This window comes from Tympanuchus pallidicinctus, unplaced genomic scaffold (genome assembly GCF_026119805.1).
Source record: "Tympanuchus pallidicinctus isolate F22 unplaced genomic scaffold, pur_lepc_1.0 scaffold3, whole genome shotgun sequence".
Lineage (NCBI taxonomy): Eukaryota > Metazoa > Chordata > Aves > Galliformes > Phasianidae > Tympanuchus > Tympanuchus pallidicinctus.
Window position 1 is genome coordinate 76,673,534 of NW_026294747.1, and position 23,052 is coordinate 76,696,585.

At 35.9% G+C, this 23,052-nt stretch overlaps 1 protein-coding gene across 4 annotated transcripts in view; it reads right to left on the minus strand.

The window, feature by feature from the left end:
- MLLT10 (MLLT10 histone lysine methyltransferase DOT1L cofactor) overlaps nucleotides 1-23,052 on the minus strand; it is a 113,584-nt gene that overhangs the window by 20,810 nt on the left and 69,722 nt on the right. For all 4 annotated transcript variants that reach the window (XM_052696286.1, XM_052696285.1, XM_052696284.1 and 1 more), the window contains one exon: nucleotides 13,955-14,133. In XM_052696286.1, the coding sequence (XP_052552246.1) occupies nucleotides 13,955-14,133 (179 nt within the window). The remainder of the gene's footprint in view (nucleotides 1-13,954; nucleotides 14,134-23,052) is intronic.

Sequence of the window (23,052 nt, forward strand, 5' to 3'; positions counted from 1 at the left end):
AAAAAAAAAAAAAAGGTGATCAGTAAGGAACTCAATTTGTGGGACATTTTGACATGTATAACTGCACACAAGAGACGAGGGAAACATACTGGTTATTACAGCAAAATATTACAGAGTATAAACTATGTCTCTGGAAAGAATCACACACTACCATTAAGTTTTGGCTTTCAGCCAACATATTAAACTTGATGAATGGACTTTTATGAATTCACACAACTGTTTTCAATGATGCTTTATTTACTATATACTGGTGAGAAATTTTCCCTGATACTTGCATTCTTCTACTGTCACAAAGTTAGAAAAAGCCACAAGTAATTACTTACAATGATGAGGGTTTTCTCACTTCGTATTTTAAAGGTATGTGCAAAACAGTTAGACACGGAATTGCAGTTTCACTTCAAATCTGGCTTTTATTTCTGTATTTGCACAACTGCGTGTCTCCAGTAGAATTAATCTGAATTAGTGCTAAGTAAAGCAGGCGCTTCCACCTACTGATAGAACATCTTCCAGAAATGCAGTACATGGTGGGACTCTGACACTTAACTGCTGAAGAAGGCAATAGTATGCAACTCCTGCTATTTCCCTTAACAAATTCCTATTGCGAAACTCCCAGTTGACTACTATCATTCATCAGCAAACTTCCATTGCTTTCCTCTCCAAAAAAAACAAACAGACAAAAAAAAACCCTGTTTATTTCACTGAGGAAACTTTACAGAACAGCACATTGTAAGATACAACATTACTTGTTTCCACATCTAAGAGACAAGAATAGCAAATTAAGAATTTGTGTACCCTTCTTCACGTGAACAAATGGATTGAGATTATACGTTCTAATATTATCTGTTAGCTTTTATACTACAAATATGTTATTTGTGCTCAGCGTTAGGATACTTCCATAAAAGATTTTTTGTAATTCCACTGAGAATTTACACTGAAGCAGTAGTGTTCACCCTCATTCTGTGTAATTCACTACCAGCTTGCTTGATGGTGTAAAATAGCAACTATATACTAATTTATAACGGCAGGGCAGCTATAATCAGCACAGAGAATAAATGTTTATTTGACAGAAACATGCCCCTAAAGCTCTAAGAACATTCTAAAAAGTATCTAAGTACCTTTAAAGGCATTGCTAAAGTCTGTTGAGTAACCATCACACCACAAAACAGAAGACATCAAAGGAATTAAACAATGTTTGCCAAGTGAGCTGATATAGCAGATCAAAAGACTTAGCATGATTCAAACAATATCTAAGTTGATTTTTTCACAAGTGGTGGTTCACCCTAAACTTAACCCCATTTATACCTCTAAAATAATAGTAAAGGTGTCCTACAACAAGCCAGAACTGCAGAAGTTGCAGTGACATTATATATCCTATGCAACTCTTCAAAGGAAAAGTCACGTTAACAAAAATGTTCAAGTAAGCTGGAGGAAAATGAAAAAAAAAAATTAATATTTTTTTAAATGGCAATGTAAGATGACAAGAATAACGATTTGTGAAGCTTTATTATGTATGGGACGACTTCATCTGACAAGAAAGTAGAGGAAGTGGAGGGGTACTACATTATTTAAAGGTGAAATAGGAGCTCAGTGTTTCACTCGCAGCCAAAACAAGCTGTAGCAAGCATTTATTAAAAATGCGCAATCATCCTGTCAATACACATTAAGATCACAGGACTGAAACATGCTCTAAAATCCAGAACTTCTAAAGCCACAGCATTCTTTGTTTCAACTGATTCAGTCAACACAACACACGATCAAAATGTACGAATAAAGAGACCACTAAGCATTTATTTTGAAAAGGCTGCAAATTTTCCTTATGAAGGTTTTAGCAGAAGGATTTAAGCCCATCTAGAGGTATATAATACACTACTTTCATTTATAGCACGTTCAATAAATCAGTAAAGCAATAAGCAGCAGAGCAGCACAGCAAGAAGATACACTGTAATTCACAGAATGCCCCATTCCAATAAGAGCAAATGACTGATCCTTGATTGATGCTTACGAACACTTCCTCCAGCGTAGGGAAGTCTTAGAGGGTATTCCTCTAATTAAAGAATTATGTTTCCAAGTTAACTCAACTTTGCTAAATAAAAATATCCTGGCAAATATTTAAAACTGTTTTGTATTTAGCTTACTTGACTCCAAAATTTCAGAAGTTAAATATTCTTTAAGGAAAAAGAGGAACGCAACAGTGCGCAGTCACATACAACTGCATCAGGTCTCAAAAACTTGAAAGGAACAGGGGAATTGGCATGCTCAGAGATTCGCAAGTTTTATGCTCTGAAATATTTTCTGATAACAGGCCTCATTTCTGTCTCAGCTCTACACCAGTAAGGTTTTAATACTCAGCGTGTGATGAGAGATGAAACCAAGTGTGAACAACTTTCAGGTCCCATGAGTAGGCTGACTGTTGAAGCTGTCAGGTTCAATTGCATCATTCCACATTATTCAATGCCCCAAACTGCTCCCTAATTGTTAGGGGCTTAACATATTCAAAACCATTGTTTAGGCTAATGCTGAAATGCCTACAGTTGAGTTTCCATAAAGAAAGGGGAGGGATTTAATTGTAGTTAAACCATTACTGAACTCTCCTCCTTTCATGATAGGACAACAAGGATGGTCAGAACAACCAATTCCAAGGCAGCTTCTTAATCAGTTTATATCCAATCAACATACCTTTTCCCTTCTGCTTTTTTAAAAATGGTCATTGCTGTATTGTAGCTTCGTGCCATATTGTGATGATGCTTTAAAATTAGTGGTTTAATTACCTGCTTCAGCCAATACAAGTTCCCAAGATTAACTGAAAGGGATATTTTGATTTCTCATTTAAAATAAAAACGCCATTACTCTCGTGCTGTCTTTATCCCTTTAAGTTCAATGACCAGATTAATGTGCTTGGGTTTTACCTATCCATACTACTTTTTTTCCTCCATAGAATGATGCTATGATAGCCAACATCGCCCTCAGTTTCAGTAACATGAACAGAGCCCTACATACCACCAAAACCAAGCAAACTTCTAAAAACGACATAGGAAACTACTAAAAACAATATTAAAAAAAAAAAAAAAAGCAAAAGAAGTTTTTAAGCTAAATATACTCTGCTACACTTCTGAGAAGATGTCACTAAAGGAATTCCATGCAATTGCCCAGTGTCATGAGGTGTGGAAGGAAATTTAACTCCTGACCAAATATTAATGTCAACATGCTTTATCAAGCAGCTATCTTAAAATAATGTATTTCAGTCAACGGCAAGTAACATTTACCAAAAGTAACATCAACATTAAAACCTACATCACAATTAAAAAGTTTAGATATTCAAACATACTCATGTTATGTACATGATGTTAAACAAAAATCAGTAATATACAGATACAAATTAACTGCTTTTCTTGAGAAGGTGAAACAGCTTGCCTATCAAGTGATAGCTGCAAAAGCAACCTTGCTTTTTGTTTGCTAGCTTAACTTGGACAAATGGAGAAAAGTGATTTTATCTCTAGAATTTTTTTTTAAGCCGATTACATTACCCGGAGCTTTGCTTGGATATTCAATGCAATGGGAAGAATGTGCTATCAGATCCTTTCAGTACCTTTAGTACCACCTTTAACTTCACTTAAGAAGTGTGGGGAGGGAGCCACTGCTACAAATCATCAATCATTTGCCTTCTCTGAATTCTGTTAGTTCATCATATGGGATGGCAATACAGAGCTACATAGGGGTTGTCAGACTGCAGAGACACACCAAATTTCTAGGAACCCCAAGTGGGAGTTCTGCCAAATCAACTGCTGCATTTCAACTCTTCAGTACCTTCACCACAAGTGTCTAGATCTTGAATCTAGTGAAAACAATAATACCTGAAAGATTTCTATCCCAATAAATACAGACGGAATTCAGAGAACAAAGAAAATTCTGGATACAATAGTGTTCCCAACTTTTCTTCTGAAAACCATCATACAAGTTTGCAAAATGAATAGCAGCACAAAATGATTTTAAAATGCAATGTGATAAGCTCAATTTGTATTTTAACTGAATGAAAATGATCTTTCCATCTTTTCACTTTTTTCGTATTTGTTTTCTTTTTTATTAGTTGAATTAACTTTCAAGCAAACTATTGTATTGGCTTCTTGATTACTACAACCGACAGCACTACTGATGCAGGAACTGCACACAACCTTTTACAGCTCATCTCGCCCCATCTGGTATCACACGTACCAATATAGCAGCAGTATCAGTTAACCTCAAATGCCTACTATAGCCTTTTATTCACTCATTCGCCAAAAGAAGTACTGGACTTGAAAAGATAACCCATCCCATTCTGCCACCAGTACCATCATGCACAAGTCCCTGAAGTTTGATGGGTTTTTGTTTTTAACAGATAATAAAGGTGCAATTTTCTGAAATCAAATGGTCTGCACCTCCTCCCCCCCTCCAAAACTGCTAACTCATCAAAATAAAGAATTAGCTAAAAAAATACAGATATTAGATAAAATGAAATCAGAGAAAGATTGTGGGGGTATCTTAAGGGAAAAAAATTTCAATCCAAAAGCATTCATTAAAAATGTAAGAATTACCATAATTAAAATCTGTTAGAAAACTGTATATGTGGCTTATGAAATCAACCTATGTATACATTACTCACATCATTAGTACTTCTTACGCTACTAGCATAAAACTAGATGTCATGGAGGTTATTGCTTATAAACAAGCAAATAATCAAATACTGTCTTTGAAAATCAATCATTTTGATTAAAAGTACAAATAAATCCTTCAATTAAATGCAACCGTCTAAACTTCAAACAACAACACTCAGATATTTTCCAAGAAAGGCATGAATGAATGCAACCGGGAAACTCCGTGGGATTTGAAAGGCAAAATGAAAAATTAATGGCACACCTACAGAAACTAATTTATACCTCTGCCCACTGTACAACAAGGACACATCAAGTCATTAAAACCCACATGGGTAGAAGGCTTATATTCCAACAATGTGAAAAAGCTATAACTTCAACTGTACAGCCAGTTTACTGGTGTCTTTAACATCAACTAAGCTGGATATTCTGTACAACTTTAGTCAACTGATATTTATCAATTAGACATCAAAAAATAAATAGCCCTGTACATAAACTTTTTAGAATTTTTTCTTACTAAGCCGAAAACTTTTTTTTTTCCCCTCTTTTCTCCCCATCCTTCTTTAAAAAAAAAAAGCCAAAAAAAAACCCAAAAAACTGGATTTATAGAGATAAGACTAGGATTCTTCCACCTCCTCCTTAAACAAAAATGCCAACAGAGCTGCCATTTCAACACAAATCCCTTTTACCTCAAGTTTGTTCCTCCATCCTTTCCAACTACCTCTGCCTTCGTAGCACTCACTTAACCTGTATGTGCTCTGAACAGACAATGGAAGCAATACCCTGCCTACGAATTTGTTTTCCTTAAGATTGTGAACCTATGCATCGGGAATCACAATTTCACTTTCATATTGACCAGCAGAAAGAATGACTTGATTAGGAAACAGATCCTGTATACCAATTTAGCAATCTGTTTTCTTCATAAGTATTCCAAAGAAACCCTGTTTAGTATGGCAAACAATAAATGTGAGAAAAAAGTAATCACTTCCAAGATCATCTAAAATTTCAAAAATAGAAATAATGAATCAGCAATTTATTCACACACACTGACGTAAAATTTCTAAATAAACCTCAACAGCCTTTGGTATTTAAGTGATGAAACAAACACCTATGGTAGCATAATTCCTGCCGTGTAAAAATGCTTACCAGATACTCAACACTACAGAAGGCACGTAAGGACTGCCTCAACAATGAACTCTGCAGCTTGGAAGGAACAAAGGATACACTACATAAACTTGAAATCTTTTTCAAGACAAAACTAAACATTTGGTCTCATCTGAAATTTTATTTAATCTTTCCATTGCATACAGACTAGAAAATTTCACATTTTTCACATTCAACAACATTACTATTGTCTCAGGCAGCTAAATTGAAGTAGTGCTACACTCAGTTCAACGAAGAGGTCAATGTGCCTCAGTTGCCTGGAGACTGATGGTTGCTACAGCAGCACCAGATAAGCCAAGCTAAATAAGCTTCAGCTTGAAGGCAGAAAACATTTATTGCTAGACCGAAACACTGATGCAGTTGTCTCAGCATGCAGCACTGCCCAACATCATGCAACTGCCTTTCAAGCTACCTGTACAGTGCACAAGTGTATGTGAAGACAATCTCTCTGAGGCAAGAGAAGAATATGAAAAGATTTTAATTGAGCTAAATACTAGATTACTTGCAACTATGATTCCTTTGTTCTTCTACTTGAGTCACATGTTACAAGGAATTTTCCCTCTGGCTGTAAATTCTTCCTTCTTGCTACTCTCCTCCACCCCCACCCCAAAAATCCTCAGTCAGATTGAAGGAAAAGAAAATTAGATTTTTATCCATTTTGCCTAGAAGTAACGAAGAATTAAAACAGGTTTTAAGTGTCCAGCAAGAAAACTACTATGGCAAAATGTTTATTAGAATCATTCTTTGTTCATTTTTAATTTCCTAAGTCTCTTAAATTTACGTGGCCGTGACAAGAACACAGTTTAGTGCTTTAGGAAGGAAAGCTTTTATTTTGCATTGACAGTTCACATAACAATACCTAACTCTTCTCTGTCTACAAAGCTCTGGGGGATGCATACAGAACACCTTCTAAATATACTGACATTGACTACTTCCTGTGGCAATGAGTCCCAAGGATGAACAACATACTTTTTTAAGAATAATCTCTTTTTGTTTTGGATGTGTTGCTTTACCCTTTTTCATCTTTTTAAGTTGTGAGATAAGGAGCACAAAGTAATCTTAGCATCCAAACAGTCTGTGATCCATGGCGATATTTCACCTTTGACCCCATGGCTAGGAGCCTCTTCTAAGAGATCTTATCACCAAGAGCTGTTTTGATAGTCGAATAAAATATGTTAAGTGGTTTTCATTTATCCACCATGTCTATTTATTAGAGAATTCTGGTACAGCATTAAGGATACGATTTCCTTTCTGGAAGCATGCAGCTCAAAACATGCACTATCACGATTTCCAGATGTTTTATTATTCTATTTCTAATTACTACACATACTAAACTAAATGCAAATCATCTTTAGAATGATATAACTAGAAATCCAGAAACATGTAACTAACCTGACCACAAACATTTGTTAGACTTGCTACTTTTATACAAGTTCTTAAAAAACAGCAACAACCAACCAAAAATACATATATTGCAATATAAGTTATAACTGAATAAGAAAAAAAAAAAAAAAAAAAAAAAAGATACTGCTCATCTGCAGGAACAATCATTTAACTCTTGATTATAACAAACAATTTTGTATCAAATAAAGACAAAGTCTGGTAAGACCTGAATTCCCAATCACCAGAGATAGTGGTTTTTGGAGAAACTTATCAAATAAACCAACATACTGTCATAAGCACTATCAGTGCTTTACACAAATTACTGGTTTCTAAGGGTTAAGAGGTTTCATTACAAGGCAGCATGTGATACAAACCAAAACAAGTCACTAGGCTTTGCAGATAAGGAGTCCATACTAACTGCACTCTGGACTTCATATCTAGTATTCAGCATCCAAAGTGTTTATGTGTTAGGAAACACTTCAGGAATTAACCTGAAAAAAAGTAAAAACGACATAATGGCCTTCCCAAGTCATGGAAATCATATTTAATTACATGGCTAAAGTAATTCATCATAATTAAGACAAATTGTTTTGGGTAGCAAGAAAGGGTTACTCTATTCAAATAAGTCCACAGGGATACTTCCAAAGTTTCTAGTTTTAAGCCTTAAGATGTTCTGATCCAAATGTGTCCACACAAGCCAATACCAAATTCTTAACTTCAGCCATTACAAGTGGCAGCAGTGCGTACTTTCGCTCACTCAAGCAAGCTACCACCTACTGCAGGCTACTTGAAGACTGAGATTATCATGTCTGCCACATCAGTGTCCTAGAATTGAGGACAATTTGTCTTTTTTCATGTTTTCATTCCATCTCTCAAAGGAAAGCTCATTAAAGCACTGACAGCGAACAGACCTGCCATTTTTCTAGACTACTCATGAAAAGGATGGACTAAAAACATCTTTAAATGGACTTACACTTTTGCCTGCCCAGCTCTATCATGTTAAATGCTCACTGTGAAACTTTCCTCCCTTCCTCATGTTTTCTTAAGCTGAATGTTTTACCAAAAAAAAAAAAAAAAAAAAAAAGACTACATTTCTCTGAACAAGACTGGGAAACAGAAGCAAAGAGTATCTTCTCTGGACATACTGAATTTGAGAATATGGCATCCATTTGTTGCTACAGCTGAAAGCTCAGCCACAGTATCAGTCAGGCATGTGTTTTTTTATTGTCCAAAAGTGTCAAATTTGTCTTCTGAAGATTTGCAAAAACAATAATAATAATAATAATTTTAAAAAAAATTTTTGGTAAAGAGTACTTGTTGAAGCAGTATTTTTTATGTAATCATCATTTCAGCTACAGAGAACATTCCACTCCTGTTCTGAAAGACATAAATAACATTGCTTTTGAAATTGCTCCTAGCCTCTGTTGGTAAGGACCAGAATTAACAACAGTTCATTTTTCCAGTATTTTCAGTTATTTTCCTATGGGTGTCAGAATATAAAAGAAAAAGGGGGAGAAGGTTGCCTTTGACAGTATGCACAATGATGAGCAGACTTGAATCACAATAAGAAAAAAACCACTAAAATAGGAAATACAAAAATAGTGTAAATTAGCAGTGTGGGGAAAGAGCAGAGGGCTAAGGAGACCCAGAATGACAAGCTATAGTAACCCAGAAAGTGAGAAAATAAAAACCAAAGGACAGAAGCATCTGAAACATAAGGTGCCATACATTCAGCATCTGAAAAGATCTCTGGATTCCTGAGCTTTCACATTCCTCTATTGTTAACAAATAACTCCAAACCTATTGAAAAAATTAAGCCTTATCTCTCTTTAAAGGCTGCATCACACAAAGGAGGATAACCACCACTATATGAATGCTAAAGAAAACCCTGCTGTTTTCCTACTGCTCCTAAGGGGAGTAAAGCCAAACAGACTTCAGGGATAATGGAAGTGATTAAAGCAAACTTATTTCACTTAGAATTGCAACTGAGTAGCAGCACCTACCTTCCCAATTATCGCATCTCCACCACGGAGGCTGCAGTTTACTCCATCATAATTAAATACCGGACTAAAGTAACGAACAGCAGCTATTCACTTTCCCTATCACTGTGCAAGTCACAAGGACTGCTGTTACAGATGCTTCTTTTCCCTTCCCTCTATTAGCTGTTTCTGTGGTCAAGGAAACACAGTGCATAGAGATGGGAACTTAGGGAGAAAACAAAACAAACTTAGGAGAAGGAAAAACAGCTTGGGAAAAGAAGGAAACCGCTAGCAGAAACATCTTTCTCTCTGTCCTAAGAAATAGAAAAGATTTTGGACTGTATCTGTAAAATAGGCTATTGTCATGTATGTGCAATACTGCTTGAAAGCGCCTCACAGTTCTGGGAATCACTAGAAGCATAGATACCATCACACGGGAGGGAAAAAAAAAGCTAAAATTGCAATTCAAACATATTGATTCCAAAATAAAATTCTGAAAATTTCTGCATCATCTGCAATTATTATAATCCGAACCACACAATACCAGCACAAGAGAGTTTATTAGCACCAAATCTTTACAACAAAACGCTCTGTTTTAAAGAAACCACTACATGCATACTCTACTCCCATTAAAAATCTTGGAATCAGACGACAAGATACAGTTTTTCTTAGAAAGAATACAATTTGAGAGATTAATAATCAATGACTGGAAGAAAACCCAGCCAAAAAGCCTTGCTTCCGTTCCTGCAGTCTGATACTATATTCTAAATGCACGCAGCCCAGAAACAAATGGCCCCAGAGCGCTACTAGGATAATTTCACTGATTTAGGTAATCAAAACGAATAGACAGCTCAACCAATCTCAGTCTCTATCAAAGCAGTAAACAGCTCCTTCTCTATAAAACACGTGATCTACTAAAACTAATTAAAAATTTTAAAACTGAAAGTAAATTAATCTCCCAACCACAATTTCCTGGCAAGTAGAAAACAAATGCTGCTGTACGATACCAAAAGATTCTGAGGCATCTACATCACTATTTTTGCTGTAAATAATATTTAATCACTAAGAACAACTTATCAGAAGAGCAATACAGCAGACTGATACAGAACAACACAAGAGACTAACAAACGTCTTTGCTATAATCAAGCGTGAAACACAAAGAAATCCTTGAGATGAAAACCGAGCACCATGGTACAACATGAGATTTGGTTCAGCAGTAAGACAATATTCCAAACCAAAAGGCCAGAAAGTGATTTTTCTTGACAACAAAACATATGTTAATTTTCATGTGATAAGTAGACAAGTTCCAGAGACGTAAGATGCAGTATTTATCTGTTACATGCAAAACAGGCAGTACCTACCAACACAGAGAGCATCCACTCCCAGAAAACCAGAATCAAGTATTTGCGTGGACTGTACCTTTTTCTCCTGTATGCTTTTTCTTACACTTTTGCAATTGTTAATTGCATTGTCATGCTAATGAAATTTCACTGAATTATACAATGTAATCTATCACAGTCTATGTCCATGAACGATAAAAAACAGGAAAATGATGTAAGAAAAAAAATCCATAAATATGTCCACATTTCCAGCAAGCAGACCACCAACTCCCACCTGGTGAAGAACACCAGCATTTAAATTCAGTTATGGCACAGCATGAACACAAGCTAATAATCTCTTCTGGATTTATTAGATTGGAATAAAAATTACCCGTGGCATGAAGGCAGAATAAAATGAGATAGAAAAGAAAAGATGATTGCAATAAGGTCACTCTTAAACAACAAGCAGGGCAGGAGCCTTCGTATTAGTCAACAGAATCAAAGAATTAAAATCCAGGATTAAAATAAAATAAGATAATAGTAATAACAAAAAAAAAAAAAAAACACCAACAACCACATTTTATGCTTTAAATTGGTGGTGTTTAGTTGCTGGAGGATAAAGCAGCACCTGAAGTACTACTTTTTTGGGCTTTTCTTAATGTTTAACACGGGCACAGAAGTTATTCAACAACACTGGCATAACTGTATTGCTTTCTAGTTTTCTTAGTACTTTGAGTAAAATTTTCTGCTCTGGATGTCTACCATGGCCTCCCAGTCAAAACAATTCAGCCAATTTCAGAAATTCAGTGTTGGAAAATACTTTTTCCCCAGTCCCTCTCTTCAGAATATTCTAATACCTTAGCAAAGAAAAGGATACCAAAATTTATGAAGAAATGGAAAATTTATCATCTCACCAAAGTCATAATTTACAATTGATTAATAGAAAAAGAATATTTAAAGTCTTAGACAAGTTCACTGTAACAGTATATATTCGATGCTATTAAATAATAATCCAGCTGCATGTTGATCAATCAAGTTTTGGCCATAGTAGCTCTCTTAACAACTAGTTCAAACAAAAAAAAACTTTTTAGCCATTACCTTTTACCTGTTGTAGATGCCCAAGTTTACCTTTTATCTTGTAACCATTTTTGGTGCAGCAAGGATCTTAGCTCATTTTCTTTTAATTAAAATACTACACAATAAATGCATTAGCATGCCATTATTTGAAGACTTTCATGGTCAAGTAGTGGTAACTGTTAATATTTACTTAAGATCTCAAGCAGACACGTGGAAACTCGCAGAACTAAGTAGGTAAATAATCAGTCATTTAAAGTAACTGCATGGTAAAATGGTTCTCTTGAATTAAGGAACAACTACATGGTAAAATACGTTCACTTGACTGAGTCTTTTCAAATACCTCATGAACTGAAACTGAAAGAAGTCCCAGAGTCCAGCAAAGCAAAGGCATTTTAGGGGCGGTTTTCATAATTCAGTATGAAACAAAAATACCTGTAGTGGGAAACCTGCCCGGTATTTTCAAGTCCTTTAAGTTGGTAAACTACATTCAGGCTCTCTCCCATTGTTTTTTCAATCCATTTATCCTCAATTAGAGTTTAACAAATAGAAAGCAATAGTGCACCACTCTTGTTTATTTACCTATTCCACGTCATTTCTGACTTTGCAGACCTTTGGCTTACCCCATACAAGAGTCTTTTTTTCAAGCCAAGACCTCTAAATTATTTATTTGTTCCTTATAGAGATGCTGTTCCTTGCCACTGCTCATTACTGCTGTTCTTCCGTAACTCTTTCAGGTTTGCTCTATCTGTTTTGAATAGAGACTGTTTTCCCTTTAATGTGAATTTCATTTGTCCTCTTACCACCTTGTCAGCAAAGGCTGGTGAGGTCTTTCAGCAGTTTTGACAGTTGATCCTCGTAATAGCTCACTGCATCACCTACCATAATCAGCAAACGTAGCCTCTGTTCCTCCTTTTTTTCCCACATTATTTATGAATACACTGAACTGCACAAAAGGCCATAATGCTGATTGTTGCAAGACTCCAATGGAAAACCTCATCACTGTGAGAGCTGAGCATATATACTTGTTCTGGGTTTTGGTGGTTTGGTTTTTTTTGTTTGTTTGATTGGGGGTTTTTTTGTTTGTTTTTTTGTTTGTTTGTTTTAAATCTTTTAATCAGCTACTACACTATGACACAACCTCTTCACTCATCTCCAGACTGCTTAATTTAAATGACTTCACGGAGTTATTTTATGTAATACACTAAGGAAAAGGGAGGGGGAGGGGGTCAGAGGGGAGGAAAAGAAAGGAAAAAAATTCATTGGTTGTCACGTCCCCTCAGAAAAGCTACACAGGTTTCCCAGAAACACTGTGTCATTTATTTATTTCCTTTAAATGGTTTTTATCAGTTTCTGCAAAGATATTTTAGTTCCCAATTTTAGTTCCAAAAGTTATGATACAGAAATTACACTAACACATTAGGAAAATGCAAGGCTTATAATCCAGAACAATTACCTTAAAGTATGAAGTACCACCTCTAACAACAGTGTTATGTGATACTGAAAATGATTCTATGCTGGTCTGCATGCAGTATTATTGCTATATGCTTACTATACACACCCATATGTCCATGTGTGCACACAAATACGTACATAAGTATGCGTTAAGCTTGACTTCAATTTTTCAGTTTTTATTCACTACCTTAGATCACTGTAGATTCTACAGATTTAAAAACTGATGTTTACATGCACACAAAAGGCTGCATTTAATGTATTAGTCATAAAACAGATCCTCAATAGAGAAAGAAAAATACAAATTGAAGTACAAAAAACATTATGCTCTTTGTACTTTAATTGTGTTGGCTCTTTACAACTATAGCTTCATACTCTGTGGTGTTGACAAATGTAATCTTGCCCAACTTAAGATCATATAAAATGCTACCATAACTTTTCCTCTAACTACACATCTTCATTTGTATAATCTTTCAAATATAAAACTACAGTGTGTCTGTCAACTTTTATTTGCTATCAAGATGACAACCTTGGCCTAGGTAAGCTTCTTCCATCTGTTCCATTCCATTCAATCCATCTGTTGAATTTTCCAGACAAACCCATTTATTCTTTGACTGATACCACCACATTTAGATGAAACATCCAGAAACTTCATATGATTTTCTTTTAAATTCATTCTTAAAACATTGTTCTGGTAGCAGACATTGGTTGGAGCGCTGATGAACTAATAGCACTTATGCTATCAGTCACAACACAATCTGTATTACTGTGTACTTCCACTCTAAAGAGACTGGACTATGAAACAATGCGGGGGAAACTCCAGCCAATATAATAATGTTTGCAAAACAAATACAATGTTTATTAATCTACTTTCCAATTAAATGATGGTTTCTTGTAACATCGAAAATAAGCGGGTCAATAACATTGCTTGCTATCTTAAACTCTTGTGATAGTTTACCTGAGTTGCAGCAACAACAGTAGTTATAGAAGGCGCAGTTGAAGGTGATAGAGCTCCCACTTGCTGCAAGTGGCCTGAAGCCTGCTGAGGTAAATGAGAACTGGAAACGGGAGTGCTAGATCCTGAGCCAGATACTGCATTTGGAAATGATACTGCTACATCATTGCTGCTAAAAATACCTGAAAAAAATTACAAAAATGATTACATGCATCTCTCTCCCCCCTCCCTCTTTTCTAGTAACCATGTAAACATGCAGTAGAAAATTAAACAAGACAAACAAGATTACTTAATATATAATGCAGAAAGTTCCTGTGTTGAATTTCTAACCATGCTGATTGATAAAAGTGCTCTCATCATGTGACATTCTACAATGCAGGGAACACAGACTGTCTCAGTTCTAAGTTCCACAAAGACACATGACAGATCAAATATTTTATGTGCATTAAAAACTACACTCAAATTTTTAAGTAGTAGATTTTTTTTTTTTTTTTTTGCTAAAATACCTGCCTTCAATTGAGTCTGCTATCCAAGAGTACAGTTTCAAAGAATTACTGTGAAAGTTAAAGTAGATAAGAAATAACGTATTATAGGCTCAACATACATGAACTGAATACAAAAATACTTCAAATTTAAAGTAACATTTCTGAATGACATACATTTGTTCAAAAAAGGAATTCTGGTAACTAAGGATTTCTTGGGTATTTTCAGGAAAAAATGACAACAAATCTGAGGATCAAGTACTCAGATTTACTGGTATAACTGGTAGTATTTTGTTTAGTCACAAACTAGAACTCCATCTGTGATCTAAGAATGCTTGACTAGCATTTCTGCTAGAGCAGCCAATAAATAAATAACTGAACATATTAACATTAGTCAGATATGCATGGTAGCAAATTAAATTGTAAGAGTTCACACCCCTCAGTGAAGCCATTACTTCTGTTTGTCTACATGCAGAGTAAAGTTCATGATACAGGCTGTGGGAAAACACCCTACTGACCAGAAGCCCAGGACAAGAAGTAGTACCTGTCTATGAAACTGTTAGGCTCCACGTGCATTAGATAAGTGAGCTGTCAGCTGGCCAAGGAATATCAAGCATGGTAGCACTGAATTGCAGTTAGAGGAAGAGTGCCACAGGGAGTAAACAGAAGTAGAATGAACATGGTTAGATCAAAAAAAGCAACAGAAGTGAAATGCTAGTTAGGAGGTAAAAGCTGGAGCTAGTTTGTCACTCATACAAATAATGATCTGAAGAAGGCAGTGACAAGAAGAGAGGCAATATTGAAAAATCACTTGCCACCCAGCATTCCTCCTGAGCTCCGACAGTCAAGGAAGACTAACATCACCCAAACCACACATACTGTGCAAACAGCAGTGCACCTTAAATTCCTTGCCTGTATGAACTACCAAGAAAAACTGTAGCCAGACCTAGCAGAGAAAAGAGAGACAAAAAACAGCCAGACACATGCTGACAACTAGTTTCCCTGTCTAAGCTAGATCAGGAAAGGACTTGCAATCTTCTCAACCTCTTCCCCATAGCACAATTCCATACCTTCTCCACTTTTCTGGTGACCTTCATCTTTCCTTCTTCCATTTAACACAGTTTTCATGGTCATCTTTCCTTTATTTTTGTCACCATCCCCTTAGTCTATAATTATGACATTACTAACAGTTAAGATCCTGAAGTGTCCACGTTATTACAATCTTTCTCCAACTGTATCTGCCTCACCTAACTCATGGACAGTAAATTATATGGATTCTGCTCTAGATTTATCTCTACACTACCAACTGAACTATCTACTAAACAATTAAAGCCATGTCATTTCTTGACAAAAATGAGATTCTGATGTAACTATCCAGCTCTGTGAATTTTAAAGTGTAAAGAAATATCACAACACAGATCAAATCACAACACCTAGTCACTACAAATGCTACCGGTCTCATAAAGCATCAATATCACAAGTGGAGAAAACAAAATTCTTTGTGAAAGTCAAGTTGTAAAAAAGAAAGATATTTTGCTAGAAAGGTGTAAAAAAAAAAAAAAAAAAAAAAAAATCCAAATTTTAAAGCATACTGTTTTAAAATGCTTCTTCATTTTCAGATATTTAATAACTGCACGTTTTCTGCTGCTTCTATTTTAATTGTAGGGTTCATTCTTTAAAATGAACTGTTGGTATACAAGCAGACAGTTATAAAACCACGGGTATCAAACTACTTCAAAAGAAAAACAGTAAACTAGTTTGCCAGTGCAATGAAGTAAGCTTTTTCCTCTTCTTTTTTTTTTTTTTTTGCCTTTGTTACTGTTTTGTTTGCTTTTGAACACTTGCTATTTAGTTGTTACAGTTGCAAAACACCACAAAATACCACCTGTCCAGATACTCTGCCTAAACACTCCCATTTAGCAATGTCTTACTTAATACACCATGTCAGTGCACGTTCAGGAAGCAGTCATGCAACCAAGACTTCATGCAGGCACTCAAACAACTGTGTGTGGCACACACAAATAAATCCTCAATTTCCTCACCATTTCAAATATACCTGTACAAAAACTAAGTGCTTATCATATCAGAAAGTCAGGAAAGTACATATGTAAAATGTCTCAAGTCTATCAAGTTCTCCTTTTATTCTCTGAAGGAAGAAAAATCAGTCTGAATCAGTGAAGAATAATAACTGAACATAAACCAAAGTTATAAGTGCCAAACAAACCAATCACCCTGAAGTCCCTCCCATACTACTGAAAAGTTAAACAGCTGTAACTTGTGACAAATGGCACTGCGCCATTTGCCAGAGGCATAAACAGCATGATTAAATACAATCTTCAGTGTTTTAAATAGTACCCAATTTTTCAACTACACGAGGACGTGCAGCCCTGTCAGGGCAAAGCTTACCACTGCTGACACATGCAAACATGATTTCAGGCTCCGAGACGTTAAACGCATGTACAGCCTGCACTGCTGGAGCAAAACGCTTAACAGAAGGGCAATTAACAAACAAAACAAAACCATCTCCGAACAAGAAATAATTGCCTGCTTAGCAAGGAAGCACATTAATACAGAGCAGGGAACATATCAGATGATGCAGATTGGGAGAAACAGCAATCCTTTTGCTGACAATCAATGATGAAACTGATAATAGAGCAAATAAAAGAACATCAAGATTAGGGAGAACGAGCTGTACAGAACATGCGTCAAGAGGCACATACAGCAATTTAAATGGTCTTATTAAAAAACCTTAAAAAAGTAATTCCATGAGTAGAAGAATTAACAAATCAGATGAACTTTTCACTTTTAACAGCACTGCATCAATAACCTACATTTCCCCACCATGACCCATGTAGCTGCAGCTGGACCACAGCGTAAAGGTTCCTTCCAAGTTACTATTCTAATTATCCGCAGTATCTACCACAGGTTGATGCTCTTAGTGTTTTACAAAAGCTTAAGAAATAACTTAGCCTAGTCAAAGAGTTTTTTTTCTGTAAACTTTAATGTTTACAGAAGTTGCAGAGAACCACAGAACTTAAGATTTGCCTTCCTACTTGGGGAGAAGTGGGGGGAGGGGGAATAAACTTCAGTCATGCAACAAAACTCATAAATCAAAGGAAAATTTGTGCTTTAAGAACAAGAACTCGTTCACAAAAAAAAAAAAAAAAAAAAAAAAAAAAAAAAAAGGAAGCTATATAAGCATTTCCAGTACTTTCATTTTCTGCGATGATCTCAAGAAATCAACCCCAAAGCCATGACAGTTTTCTCTACAGAGCAAAATGAAAGTGCCCTTCAATGCTGCTGTTGATTAGTAGCCAAATTTTATTTATTTTAAACAAGCAAGAACATGCTCTACTAGAACATTAACTATGGAAGAATTACCACATAGGTCATTAATTTGCAATATGGATGAAATATAAGCTTAGTTGCACCTAATGCTAAACACAAGCAAATAAAAACCAGTTACTGCGACCAACAACAGTTGCACATAGAAAGGCTCAAGAGAAGGGTAAGTATGAAGTAAGATTCCTTTGGATAATCTCCCAGCTTTTAGAACCCTATGATTTCAGGATTCTGAGCTTGAAACATGTAGCCTTGGGTTTGCTTCCAGCTCTGTCCCAATGAATTCCTGGAATCCCTCTCTGAACCAATGTAAATTCCCACAGCATGTCCTGTGGCAAAGCTGTACCACAGACAGACTGCACGTGTGGGGAGAGGGGACACCAACAACAGGGTGGTGCTACCAGTGACCTGCGGAGGAGTCATTCTGGGAGGATTTTCACAGGTAAGAAACATTAACGATGAAGGAGCTGCAAGAATTGAAGGCAATCTGGGGAAGAGAGTCCCAGCGTAGGAATGGGCTGTGAGGAGTGGGGAGAATTTAAATCACACGGTAAAAAAAGTGGAAACATGTCTGTTGGCATACAGGTTACAATTACCTTTACAGAAAGAGTTCTGAAACCCTTAAGAAATTCCAAGTTAATTTCTCCCTTTTCCTCAAAAAACAGCTTACAGGAGACTATGTTGTTCTGACTCGTGCTTCCACCTGGTACCATACGTACCTTTGGGATGCACATGAGACACATCAATGCCTAGCCAAAGTGCATCACTCCTGCCTCATCTCTCCAAAGCCACCCAGAATTACTAGCTGAATGGGTTCTTTTAAATTCTCAGCCCCTGTAACTTTGCCTTCTCACTCAGACCTTTGGTTTCTCACAGTGCAGTGTATGCTTCCTCATACTTTCAGTAGAAGTGCAAGGTCTTCTCTCTACCCCATACTTGGAACAGCCCATTTGAACAGAAAGGCTGGGATTCCAAAGCTTATCCCATTATGATCACATACAGATTCATTGCAACTCCAGCACCTCCAGAAAAAAGCTCGAAGGCTGAGCTAAAAATCACTCAGGAACAGGGTTTTCTTCGTTCAAAGTTGGCACCACTAAAACCTATGCAATCGTTCGTAAGTTCCAGGTGCCATCAAGTTCAATGTGTTATATTACAGCATCACAAACTAAAACAAAGTACAACATTCTGAGATAATGAAGTGATTACTAATTTTAGTATTGATTTGGCCTTTATTCTTGCACAGAAACACTAGTTAATAGCACAAATCATGCTTAATTTTACACAGACTTTTCCTCCTATATCTTAATTTTCTTTCCCTATTCATTTTGTGCTATGATAGCTATACAAAAAACAACCCCAATGAAAGCATCAGCAGAGATCACTCTAAAGAAAAGGTTCCTAATTATCTACTTGCTTTGTAATCATGAACCTCTAGGTGTTCTGATTTTCCAGAGTAAATCTTTGAAATGCTTCGTAACAGTCAGCTTAAGGTTCACATTTACAACTAATTCAGCTTCACAGAATAAAACACATTAAGAATTTAATATTTATTCTAGTATGATTCAACTTTTTTTTTTTTAAGTACTCTTGTAGAAAAAGATCAGTAAGATCCAGAGCTCCGTAGATGTGAGACAATATCCCCAGGAATACAGAAAAGACATGAATTTCAAAGTATGTAAAAGCAGTGAAAGATCTTTGTAAGAATTAAAACAAATAAATAAATAAATAAAAAGAAAAAAAAACCCACACAGATACTGAGAAATAATTGATAAATAAAATCTATAACTTTTATTTATATATTTGCTTTTATCATGGTAATCCAAGACATAAAAGTTTAAGTTACTCTAATATGGCCTATACTAAAAGTAGTATTAGCTCAACAAAACAAGTATTCCCAAGTAGGAACATGACATTTGTGATCTAACTTGAGAAAGAACCTAAGGGAGAGCTTTAAATGTTAGCTTAATATTCCTGAAAACCTACCATATCTTCAAAGTAGCCTGACAGGAATCACTCTTAGTGCTAGAACAGCAAGTCAATGGAAGCACTTTATTCCTCTTCACTATTAACAGAATATAGAGTATTTAACCCCTTCAAACACCACAGCCTACAGTATTAAGTTACACTACAGTAGTAGATGAATGACATTCTTCAGATGTAATCCGTTCTCTTTAAAAAAAAATATTATATACTATATAATAAATTTCGCCAGCATTTATGCTCAGGTCAAGTGTGCAGTGCTAAAATCTTCATTTGCAAACACACTACCTTCTAAAGATGAGCACAGTGCTAGAAGCGGCTTGGTTGCTGTCTGTTCTAATTTTTTTTTTTTAATATGTATTTATATTTATATTTTTATACATAAAGCGCCTATCACCTGACTGATAAACATTCTTTGGAACCATTTTGATGGCAGGGGTAACTGGCTATAACTGCCAACACTGTGACACAAAAAACGGTGTAAGATGGAACACATGAAAACAGACCTGAAAACAGGAAGAGGAACAAGAAACAAAACACAGAGCAAACTTAACAAGTAAGGACAAAAGTAGCCAGAGAAAGCCTACAACCAACCATTACACTTTACAGCTAGCTCTAACATGAAATTAAAACTGTCAGGTCATCACTACCCATAGTCTTTAGTATGCTCTAAAATCCCCAATAGACACGTATGTCTGCATTACCTCCTCTGCTTTCCAGTGATAAAAGATGATGTAGAATAGATGAGACTTCAAGGTCAAATAAAAAAGTTTGACTGTCCAGAATAAGACAAAGCACAAAGCTATCACACAGTGAATAGCAGTGCAATCTTCAAATCTCTCAACTGAATTTTTCAGGGACATTTTAAACAACACACATATATTTATTAAAAGAAGGAAAAAAAGAAAAGAAAACCTGACCTTGAAAATCTACCAAATCCAAGAACCAAGAACTGTCTCTTACTGGTAAAACTGCAGTGTACCACTTCGCGTATCCTGATTCCCCTCTACTAAGGTATTTTTACTGGAAGTCACAGCTTCCATGACACTATTTTTTATTCCTCCTTTTCAACTGACACTCTCTCATGTGTTCAAGCCTTTTGCGATTATCTCTCCTCCTTTACTCTTGGTCACCACCAAATTCGACTCACTGACTTCAACCATCACCTTCATATGAAGTGTAGCTATCAAACGAACCTCTCTGTTTCAAACCTGTATTTGTCTCTACCCAAACCCAAACTCTTTTTTTTTTTTTTTCTCCTTTTTGGTACCTTCTTGACCATGTGCAGCCAGCAAACTCAGTGCAATAAAAATGATCTCCTGATACATCATCTCCTTCAAAATTCTTACAGACAACCCAGACATCCTCAGCATCACCTGACTCACAATCTTATCACAAGTTTTAACACGTTCTTTTCATCCTGTACACACACTACAATCTCTCCTTACTGTTCATATTACCAAGATCTACATACCCCCACTGTTTTCATTCCTATACACACTTCTGCCAAAAGAAGAATATGCAAAACATTCCTGCAAAACGAGGTTGGAGGAGGAAAGAAACAAGCAACTTCAAAATCTTACTGAGGGAAGCATGGGAAGGTAAATAATAAATAACACACCCCCATGCACACCAGGCAGATGAGATGATAAACCCAGTCCTGTTCTAAAACAAACACGTAGGTAACGTTACTCTGTCCTACAATGTGCTCCTACAAAGCACTGTTTAATGCTTGACAAGAAAGCGTACAATATTAAGTAACTACTTTTCATCTATGCTCTTTGAACTTCTATGCTAGGAATACACCAGTATTCCACTAGTGCTAGGAATATACAATCAGTTTTTAAAAATATTGTAATGTGGAAAGAAGTAATGACAAATGGTGTTCCATCTCTTTTTGTTCTGCACTTCACTGTGAATTTATACCTCTTCAACATTAAACAGCAAAAAAGCTCTGCTTATAAACAGCAGAAACTCACCAAGTCCAAATTCAGCACACTTTCTCAGATACCCTTCAGATGTTTTATTTTTGTTCAGAAAAATGGTGAGCTTGCTTTCCTTCATCTCAAAGCTGGTTCACAGCACTGCACACCTGGGAGAGTGAGAGGGAAACCCTATATCAAAAGGGAAAGAGCTAAACCTGTTTTACTAAAGCAAAGTAAACCTAGAGAAATTTCAGCATTTCTCATGGCACGTAGACTACAATTTATTTATTTCTTTATTTTTAAAGAGACCTACCACTACAGATATCTGCCTAACATATAACCCATGCCTCCAGCAGTGCGAAAAGCAGAAATCCTATAAAATCTTAATGAATGCTAGCTTAAGATGTGAAGAATTTCAACATGCAAAGTTTAAACACTTAATTTCTTTTGGATACACTGCACTCCACACTGATAGAATTCACAATGAATGCAGCACTGCTTTTCCCACATAAGTGTACAACAATAAGAAAATCATTCTATATGGCTGATATCAATTGAAAACTCCAAAGTTCATTACTAGATTGCCTGCCACCATTTAAATACAACACTGAGAAATACACTCGATCATCTTTAAAACTATCCTCACGAGATCATTTTAACTGTAAATATTCCCACTGAATCTTTCAGCAGCTTGTGAATATAGCTATCATTGTTTCCTATAAATGAACAAAAGCCTTGAAAAAGTAAATTTAATAAAACATATTTCATTTCCACAAGCTATGAGTAAATACTCAACTAGGGACACAAAGTTAATACCGAATACTAGAGGGAAACTGCAATCAGATACATTAAAGATTCGATATTGCCACCTCTGAAATTGATAGTACTGTTACCAGTGACACAAATGGCAGGACTGGGCTGCCAGAACAAAGAATGGACAAAACAAGGATACCTTCACATGCATTACTCGTAGTAATTTAAGTAGTCAGGAAGGTGAGAGAATTCCTGAGGCAGATACCACTATAACACACCTATGAATGGAGCACAGAAGAACTAAAAACACTATTCACAAAATTAAAGAAAAGAATCTTAGAACTAGAATAAAACTGTTATCATTTTACTGCGCACATACAAAAAGATCATAAAAAGAGAACTGAGGAACTATTGACCTATCAGGCTCCTGCAGACAATCTACAAAGTTTTCACTCAAGTACTGAACAATTGACTCACTGCAGACCTGTATTTCACCCAATCAATAGAATATGCAGACCTTCAATCAGGATTTTCTACAAAAGGCTACCCTTTGGGATAAATGAATCTCTGGAAAAGATTCTAATATAACTTACCATTATGTATGGTATTCATCAAC